The sequence below is a fragment of the Lathyrus oleraceus genome, chromosome 6 (genome assembly GCF_024323335.1).
Source record: "Lathyrus oleraceus cultivar Zhongwan6 chromosome 6, CAAS_Psat_ZW6_1.0, whole genome shotgun sequence".
Taxonomy (NCBI): Eukaryota; Viridiplantae; Streptophyta; class Magnoliopsida; order Fabales; family Fabaceae; genus Lathyrus; species Lathyrus oleraceus.
Genome location: NC_066584.1, coordinates 445,511,126 through 445,520,765, shown reverse-complemented (window position 1 = coordinate 445,520,765; position 9,640 = coordinate 445,511,126). Strand labels below are relative to the sequence as shown.

The 9,640-nt window shown below is 36.5% G+C and overlaps 1 protein-coding gene across 2 annotated transcripts; it reads right to left on the bottom strand.

Moving 5' to 3' along the window:
• Positions 1-6,543: 6,543 nt before the first annotated feature.
• Positions 6,544-8,976, bottom strand: LOC127092092 (protein IQ-DOMAIN 19). Of its 2 annotated transcripts, none has more exons than XM_051030892.1 (4): positions 8,238-8,976; positions 7,854-8,087; positions 6,955-7,624; positions 6,544-6,863 (listed from the first exon to the last, which is right to left on the bottom strand). In XM_051030892.1, exons 1-4 carry the CDS (start codon positions 8,703-8,705, stop codon positions 6,850-6,852), a joined length of 1,386 nt encoding a protein of 461 aa, XP_050886849.1. In that variant the 5' UTR covers positions 8,706-8,976; the 3' UTR covers positions 6,544-6,849. The 2 variants fall into 2 exon arrangements, with proteins under 2 accessions (XP_050886849.1, XP_050886850.1); XM_051030893.1 differs by having other exon boundaries at positions 6,983-7,624.
• Between the last annotated feature and the right edge of the window lie 664 nt (positions 8,977-9,640).

Genomic DNA, 9,640 nt, shown 5'->3' with positions numbered 1-9,640 from the left:
AGAGTCCATCTTTATGGAGTTCGGAAATGCGTTTCTCATTTATGTGGCCTAATCGACAATGCCAAAGGTAAGTTGGATTTAACTCATTAGGTTTCATCCTTTTAGTATTTATGTTATAAATAGACATTTCAAGATCAAGGACATATAGTCCATTGTTCATTTGTGCAGTAGCATAGAATATATCATTCAAATAAATTGAGCAACAATTGTTCTTTATTATAAATGAAAAACCAAACTTGTCCAAACAAGAAATGGAAATAATATTCCTGCTAATTGTAGGTACATAATAACAATTCTCTAACTGAATTATTAAACCACTAGGTAAAGTCAATACATAAGTTCCTATGACTAAAGCAACAACCTTTGCTCCATTGTCAACTCATAGGTCAACTTCACATTTTGCCAAATGTCTACTCCTTTTTAGCCCCTGCACATTGGTACAAATGTGAGAACCGCATCCAATATCTAATACCCATGATGCAGAAGTAGATAAATTAAGTTCAATAACAAAAATACCTGAAGTTGAAGTCTCTACTCCATTCTTCTTATCTTCCAGGTACTTTGGACAGTTTCTCTTCCAGTGTCCAGTCTTACCGCAACGGAAGTAGGTGCCTTCCTTTGCTATGCCTCCACTAGGCTTCAAAGCAGCAACAATGGGTTTGTGTTTGGCAACTTCCTTGCCTTTCCCTTTATCACCCTGCTTGGTGGGTTTTTGTTCTGTCTCTTTCCATTTCCGATCATCAAAATGGACTTCCCTTTTGACTTTAGATTCTGCTCAGCAGTTCTTAACATGGCTAGAAATTCAGGAAGAGATTTGTTCATATCATTCATATTGAAATTTAGGACAAATTGACTGAATCTATTTGGCAACGATTGCAAGATCAAATCAGTCGCAAGTTCCTTTCCGAGGGGAAAACCCAACCTCTCAAGGTTTTCCATATACCCAATAATCTTGAGCACATGGGGACCTACAGGGGCTCCCTCAGCTAACTTGCCTTGAAAAAGGGCTTTTGAAACTTCAAATCTTTCATGCCTTGCTTGCTCTTTATAGAGCATCTTCAGATGTTCGATCATATCGAACGCTGCAATGTTCTCATGTTGCTTTTGCAACTCTGAGTTCATGGTAGCTAGCATGAGACAAGCAGTTTCATTGACATCATCGACATGCTTCTTATAAGCATCTCTTTCCGCCTTAGGTGCAGAACTAGGAGGTTCCTCTTCAGGAACAAGTTTCTCCAAGACATACAACTTTCTATCATGTTTGAGGACAATCCTCAGATTTCGGTGCCAATCCAGGAAATTTGTCCTAGACAATTTTTTCTTGTCAAGGATTGATCGCAAAATGTTGTTAGAGGTGTTTGTTGTCATGGTAATCTACATGAAAATAATGAAAATATAAGTATCAATAACATATTTAATTAGGCCTTTAATTAAATATGCTCCTACTATTTTACTCAAAACAAATGACCCTCACCATTTGATTCGGAAAATCCCGTTGGAAGATTTCCTAGTGGGTCGAGATCCACATTTCACTTTGTATTAAGTCCGCATAGGCGGATTACACAAAACTAGGTTATTTAGGTAGGAACTCCTTCCAAGTGTATCTAATACAACTCTCGAATATTTTAGTTGGGTGAATAACTCCTTATTCCAATCCATCACATGGATCATTTCCAACTCTTGCTTCTAAATATATATAATCTTATTATAATTTGTTTAGTTAAGTTTGACCCATTGTTTTAGCAATTGGATATTACAATTATCCCATCGCACCTTACTAATATAGAACATGCACCTCGCGTAGGCGAAACCTACATTATTCGATACTAGTCTTGATGAGTGCTAAAACTTGGAAAGCTTAAACTTAATATTTAATTTGAGGGAATTTGCAATTATTCTGATCTCACCAGCTTATTTATCATATAAATTGTCTCTCACATGCATCAACATACATTCACATGCATCAACATACATAATGAAACAGTTATGGCCCCTAGCGCAATTGTTCTCCCAAGTCAATGAGAGAACCTAAGCTAACCTAATAACGATCTAAGCTTCTCCAAGCAAGATCTTCAAAGTTGTCCTCCTTTGATATTGAATTCTTCTCTTTCTTCATAACATTACATTACATAAAAGAAACTCGTTTTACATACGAGGGAGTGAGATGAGAAAAGAAGTTACATTAAGAGATTAAAAGAGAGGCACGATACGCAGGTCGTATTTTAAAAATCCAAAACAAAAAGGAAAACTAAGGCCATAACCGATCACCACAAGACAATAATAATAAACACATTATTATTATTATTATTAATTTTAATTCTTTTAATTAATTAAAACCAAATTAAATTTTGGCGACCGATCACACTACGCAGAGTTAGTCGGGGGTCCGCTGCCCCGTCAGTAGACGGGGGTTCTGCTGCCCGATCAGCAGACAGTGGTTCCGCTGACCGATCAGCAGACGGGGGTCAAGGGGGCAGCGCCCCTGACTGAAATTTTTATTGAACAATTCATTTGAAATCGACGTTGTTTTTCGCATCAAGACTTGATACTTTAAAGCACAACTCTTGCGCAGTCACAACCCTAATCGCATAAATCTTTGACAACACAACCCTTGTGCCATCATTAACCCTAATGCACCAATTTTAGACTGTCAAACATACCTCGATTGTTGATTCAGTATGATTGATCAGCACGTCATTGCTTCACCATACTAATGTCGGATCAAGAAGCAAACGACCATTGATCGCTCAAAGGAAAACAACCATTAAGTGTTTGAATGAACGAAACAGAAACAGTATATCATATATACCATATTTTGCATCAGGATTACTTATATCATATATATAACTTGATCGATCTCAATTGCATAACCTATGGACGATCGATGTATCGCTGCTTCACCATACTAATGTCGGATTCCTAAGCATAATCAACATCAATCATCCAAATCGTACACACATGATGCCAAATTTAATTACTCGTTTATTCTTTGATTCATTCTATCTTTTAATTATATTAATACAGAAAATACAGAAAATAAACAGCTATCAGATGCATGGTTTCGTAAGTGGCTCTGATACCACTGAAGGAGAAGAGCGATCCAAAATGCAACGGAATTTAAAATTTCTCCTTTAGTGATCCTTACGAATGGGCATGATCAGTGATAGAATCGTTACCTCTTATGGCGATTGTAACCTTTGATGAAGATCTACGGAGCGATCATGAACGTTGAACGATGACAACGCCTCTACTCAGTCCACACGAACGAATTCCTTCAATCTCAGTGCTAGCTACTATGAATAAAGACTTTGAGTGTGAGAGAGAGAGAAACGAAATTGCAACTGCACGAATGCTTCTACACAAGGGTTCTATTTATAGAACCACTTGTGTGGCCTGCAAGCTAAAAAAACCCACTCAAGTGTATGTGACCCATATCTTATAATATGCCAAAATCACTTAAGCGCGTGGTACCTTACCATATTTCGTATTCTACTTAAGTACACCGTACCTTACGATGTTCTACAATTCACTTAAGTGCGCCGTACATTACGATATTCCTTAGTTACTCTATCTCTCATCAATCCGTCCTTTTGTGTGTGACCCTGTAGGTTTTCGCGGTATTGTCAATTATATTAAATCACGTATTTAACATAATAAACAGTGAGCGGTATCTAGCAACACATCACTGCTACCCAAGACACGAAAATGTCATGTGATCTGACAAATCCTTTTGTGATAATACTTATGTGTACAATTACCCTTTTGCCCTTATGTCTATATTGAACACAAGGCATATACTGTGTCATCCTTGTCCAGTTCAATATTGGGCCCATAGACATTTATCCTGTTACGTAGGATGGGCAAATTCCATCTAGGTCATTCATGTCCCTTAGCATGCTTCGTGGAGTACCCATCAACTGTCTTTATGGTCATCCAGTTACGGACAATGTTTGATCAGCAATAAGGCACTCGACTCTACATCTAGGATCCATAGTGGTTTCAGGTCGAAGGGTGGTATACACCATTATCACCATGAGAATAACTTATGACACTTTGCATAACATTCTATATAGTATTCTCATAGCGGGTCAATCCAGTATAAGTATTACTCTTAATATTCATACCTATGTTTAAGACTTGATAACTCCTTATCCATGATCCATGAGATGTGATTATCAGTCTATATACATAATAGGCTTAATGCTTTGATGTTATCCCACTTCACAATAAAGCTCAACTATGGATACTTTAAGAATAATGTTCTTATGTTTAATGTGATCTCATGATTAAGTCACACTTGATACATTAAACGGACTATCTATTCTAGGGACTTTATTAGACAAACATAATAAAGAAAAAGCCTTTTATTATTAATAAATAATTCGATACAAGTACCAAAAGTATTGGCCTCTAGGGCTTACACCAATAGGAACAACTAGAGAGGGAGAAAATTCATCGGAGCCTCTTACGCGAGAAGTTCAACCTCATAAGAGCTTGCGAGCAAATCAAAAATATGAAGATAGGAATCTATGACCAAGCGTACGTGGAATTGCAAAACAACTGCAAATACTGGGAAGAGAGATGCCATGGGGCAAAAGCTATTATAACTTAAAGGGATGAAAGCATCCATAACCTCAAAACCCTCTACAACGAGTGAAGAAACAAATACGCAAGACTTTCCTGATAAGTTGAAGTCTTATTTAATCATGTGCCCGGAGAATACCCCCGAAGAAGTTTACCATTTTGTCAAATTTGCAAGAAAACAATGGCAAATCTCATCACCGACATCCGCAAGTCTCAAGGGGTCACCTTTAGGGTTGACATATAATTTTCTTTATTTGTTTCAACAACTTGTATCTTTGATATTTTCATTTGTACTTGTACTTGTACTTGTAATATTTCCCTTCAAAGGATGAATGAAACTCCGTTGATTTCACTATGTGTGTGTTTTCCTTATTCTTGATTGCAACCATAAATCATTAAGTATTTCTTGCAATAAAATAAACACGAATAACTAAAGAGCTTTGCATTAATAAAATAAAATAAAAATATTCATGCATCATTTGCATTTTCAAACAAAATGACAAAAAACTCATCATCCGCCCCTTTCTTGATCAGAAACCTACAGTACAAGCTGACTTCCCGACACCATTACAATACTCGTCGCAATCAACAAGTAGTAGTGGACCAGCTAGAACATAATCAAGCCATCATCCGTGAGGAAGTGTCTCAAGTAAGGTTCTAAATGGGACAACTGATGGAAACGATCCAAGTAGTCGCTCGAGGTCAGGAAATGATGGCCAAAATGCAGGAAGAGACGAACCAGCAGGCTCACGCCGCTACTCCTATCCCTAATGCTAACCCTCCTGTCATGGAGAATCCAATGCCTCCTCAGGGCAATATTCTAGTTCATATTCTAGTAGGTGCACCTGGCGGTGTCCCTCAAATGTCCTCAATCCCCCTGTCATTGAAGTAGACGACCAACAAGACGCATTTTTCAGTCATAGAGTTACCTCCGCATATGATGCCTTTGGTCCTCCGGCCAACGAGGTGGAAAAGAAGGTTAAAGTCATTGAAGAGAAGCTGAGGGCAATGAAATGATCTCACGCCTTAGGTCTCGATGCTGTAGAGATGTGCTTAGTCCCCAGAGTGGTTATCCCCACAAAATTCAAGGTCCCTGACTTTGAAAAATATAAAGAATCCAGTGACCCGAGAACGAGGTCGAATCATTGGCACCTTTTGAACGGGTCAAATCAAATTTTTTCTTGATAGCTAACAAACTCTTTAATTCTTTAGCCCGACTAAGAACTACTTTCTCCGTTCCATAACGAGTGATCCATTTGGAATAAAAGAGTGTTCTAAAATGAATGATGCATTTCAACTTTCAATGCACATTTTCCAATTCTACTCTCTTATTAATATTACTTTTATCATTCTCAATACTTTATTAGAGATACTTTAGTAAAAATATCATTATTTATTTTATTTTTTATTTTTTTTAATCTTTAAAAATTAATCAACTATATATCTCATTATGAGACGGACGAAGGTTTGTTACCGTTTAATAAATCGTCTCAAATTATTTAGAAATGAATAAAAAAAAAAATTAAGAACAACTCAAAAAATTTAGAAATCATCGTTGTCACGTAAACTATAAGTCAAAATTGTTAGTATTAATGAAAAATCTCTGAAATGTTCCTAATAATTTGAAAACATACATCTTTAAAACAATTTTTAGAAGGAGAAACTCATTTGGGTATGAAACATAGTAGTTCTATATATTATAATTATATAATGAAATTTAAATGTTGAAAAAGACAGGATTCACATTAATTGGATTTAGCCATTCTAGTATTTTGTAATTGGTCATACTGCCCCAAAAATGTGTTCATGTCTTCAAACTTATAATACAGTAATAAGTAGTACAACACTTGAGAATAGATGCAATCATATGACTCTACAAAGTGAAACACATAGTTTCATAGTTCCATTGAAGAATATTTGTCAACTAGTATTAAACTAAAGTAAAACATGAAAGAAATAGATCATAGAAAATAAACAACTCATTAGTAAAACATTGCTGTTAGACAATGTATCTTATCTTGGTAACATTTATACAAAACCAAAAACCATTACAATGTTTCACACAGAATCCACAATACACACAATCAATAGAAGAAGAAACTCTACACAGCAACTCTATATTATAAAGACAGAACCGTTACTTTTTCTTTTGAAATCTAAAAGGAAAAAGAAAAACTCAGAAACCTGAAAACCTCAATTCTTACATATTTAATGTTCTTGCAAAGATTCTTCTATTACGTGTAACACAAGGCACACACTCAGTTCCTATCTCCATCTGGCTGCAATCAAAACAATGTATCGAAGCAATTAACGGTTTATCCTATATAGTTTTTTCTTAATGTTTTGTATGATAAAAACAAAAACTAGTACCATGAGAATAGTTGGTAGTACTACTCACATCATATGCAACAAGAGATCTGCAGTAATTGGTATTCGTAAGCATTGTACTTGTCGAGCCACACTCGCTGTCTTGGAGCGAAACCGCTGATCTATCAAGCTTAATTGACCATGGATATTGGTAATTCTGAGCAGTGGCACCAACATGTGAAGATGACCTTTGCATCCTCACTGGCCTAGGTACATTTCTTCCCTCGACCGAAACTCTCCGTCGGCTCAGTTGCCTCTCAAATGTATCCGGCCTTTGTTTTGGTGCACTGTGTGATCTAGCTTTAGCCTTGGATGATTCTGTATTAGCCATGTAACTTGGATACAAAGGGTAATCATAGGACATACTAGGGAATGAAAAAGTATGGTCTGAAGATGAATCGTCTTTTTTCGATATAGCAGAATAGTAATGAGGGCTGCTTTGTGCTGTACTGAAGCAATCTTCGAAATGGCCACTGCATGCTTTTGGACTCATTTCTGTTACAGCTGATGGAGCTGGTGATACTTTGTAGTTTTCTTCTTTTGAGTACGAATATGAACCATTTGTGGAATATTGATGATTTACGCTGCTGCTTCTGCTTGTAGAGTTGCCTTTTGATTCACAAAAGTCCATTTCCACAATCTTGATGTTGTCTTCCAAACCTCTGTCCATTTCCTATATCCACAAAACCACATTTCTTTTCATGATTAGACAACTTCCCTTTTTAGATAAACTAGCCACACTAAGAACGCGATTGTATGTAATCACAAGTATCTGTGTCGTGTTTGTGTCAAACACAACACTTATCAGACAGACACGACTTCAAGTTGAAGCGTCAGTGCTATATATGTATAGCTAGCTACTTATAATTCAAAAGATAATTAGTAAAAGTTATGGAACTGACATTATATATTTGCCTGAACAAGTCATTTTCCATGACATTTCTAGGAGTTGATTGATTTGGATTAGGCCTTCCTTCCGACGCCATTCGGATCCGTTGAGCCCGAGCTCTAGCCTGTGCTGTCACCAAAGCCTGCATACATCTAAGTGTTTCCTTAGCCTGTTTTCTCACTAAATGACCCCTTATCAGTGCCTGCAACTTCACTAATCCTCTCAGAGCACGCAATGCCTTTCTCGCCTGCCACAAAAACATTCTCATACGATAAGTACATCGATCCTCGAAATCGTTAATATCAAGCAAATTTAAAGAACTAAATTGATCAACAGCTACAATTTTAAGGACTAAAGTGCTGATTTATGAGAAAACTAACATCATAGTTCATCATACCAAGTGAGATCGAAAGACGCATTGAATTCTAACAGCAGCAGCCTCTTCGATACTTCTCCAACTCTCATTCGAACCAGAAGTCAATCGGATCACAACGGCTGCAGCCTGTGCAGCAGCCACTGCTGCATCAGCTGCCGCCGCAGTAGCAACAGCCACAGCCATAGCATGACTCCTCTGCTCATTCTGAATATTCTGAATATTCTGAATATCAGTAACAGTTTGTACCGTCACTGAAGCAATAGCTTCAGATTTATTCAACTCCTTAGAAACCGTGGGCGTGGCCGTTGCGGACGATCTTCTAAAACTCCATCTCTTTTTCTCCTTTGTAGAACCTGAACTAGAAATTGGAGTAGTTGGATTTTCTGGTCCATTAGAAAAATTCTGGTTTATTGTAGATTTCTCTTTCTCTTTATCTTTCTCTCTTTTCCCTGTCAAGAAATTCTTAAGCCATTTACCTTTTTTTCCCATCTCTTTCTCAAGTGCTATAAAACTAACATGAATTGTAGCAACATGATTTTATTTAGATCTCTTGAGTGGTTGCTTTCATTACTATATGGTAGTTGAAGGTCGCATTATTGAAAATATATAAAACTATTTGACAGCATAAACTCACTGTTAGATCAGTTTTTTTGTTTTTCTGCACTAAATGTAAGGGTCACCATGTCAGGTAAAAAAACAAGAGATTCTTTGCCCTCTAAAGTGTTAAAGAATTTGAAGTTTGTGGAGGGTGTTTTGGTGATTTCAAAGGTTGGTTAATATGGGATGGAATGGATCAGAAAGCATGTGATAATAGGTAAAGAACATGCAGCATATGTGTAAAATACTCAAATCAATTTGTGTTAAGTGTTGTGGGGTCCACTAAAATGATTCAGTAGGGGCCTTGAGAATGTGCACGTGCCCATCTTATTCATGTAGTCATGAATTTATGTAGATAAGTTAAGCATAAGTTATGAATAAAGTGTGTAGCACATTTTGTTTTTCATGATACTAACACCTTGGGAGAAGTCATCATAACCTTTACATTTCATAAGGATATACCTCAAGAGTTTTTTTTCTTTTACTTTTAAATTTAATGAATGAACTTGTAGTAATGGTATTGACTTCAAATTACTATCAGCAAGCATTGCAAGAGATTTTAAATAGTTGGATGGATGGAACTGTTAGAGTTTCAGACTATGGTTGTAATTATGAATGAGAGGGTCATCCATACCTAACCTAACTTTAAAGAGATTGGAAGGCTTAGCTGGTGACTAAATGATATGTGTCAAAAAACTTTAGTGTCCAGTTTGGATGAGACTTGATATAGAGTGTGCTCAGTCCAACCCCCGACAAATGTAGTTAATTATTTATTTATCATTAATTATGTTTAATTTTTATTCAATACTTATGAATGACTCCTAATG

Excerpts from the sequence above, each read along its gene's own strand:
- LOC127092092 (XM_051030892.1), bottom strand. The coding sequence starts at position 8,705 with ATGGGAAAAAAAGGTAAATGGCTTAAGAATTTCTTGACAGGGAAAAGA. Across the intron at positions 8,088-8,237 it reads GCGTCTTTCGATCTCACTTG|GCGAGAAAGGCATTGCGTGC; the intron begins GTATGATGAACT and ends TTTTTGTGGCAG. Across the intron at positions 7,625-7,853 it reads TGTTCAGGCAAATATATAAT|GAAATGGACAGAGGTTTGGA; the intron begins GTCAGTTCCATA and ends TTGTGGATATAG.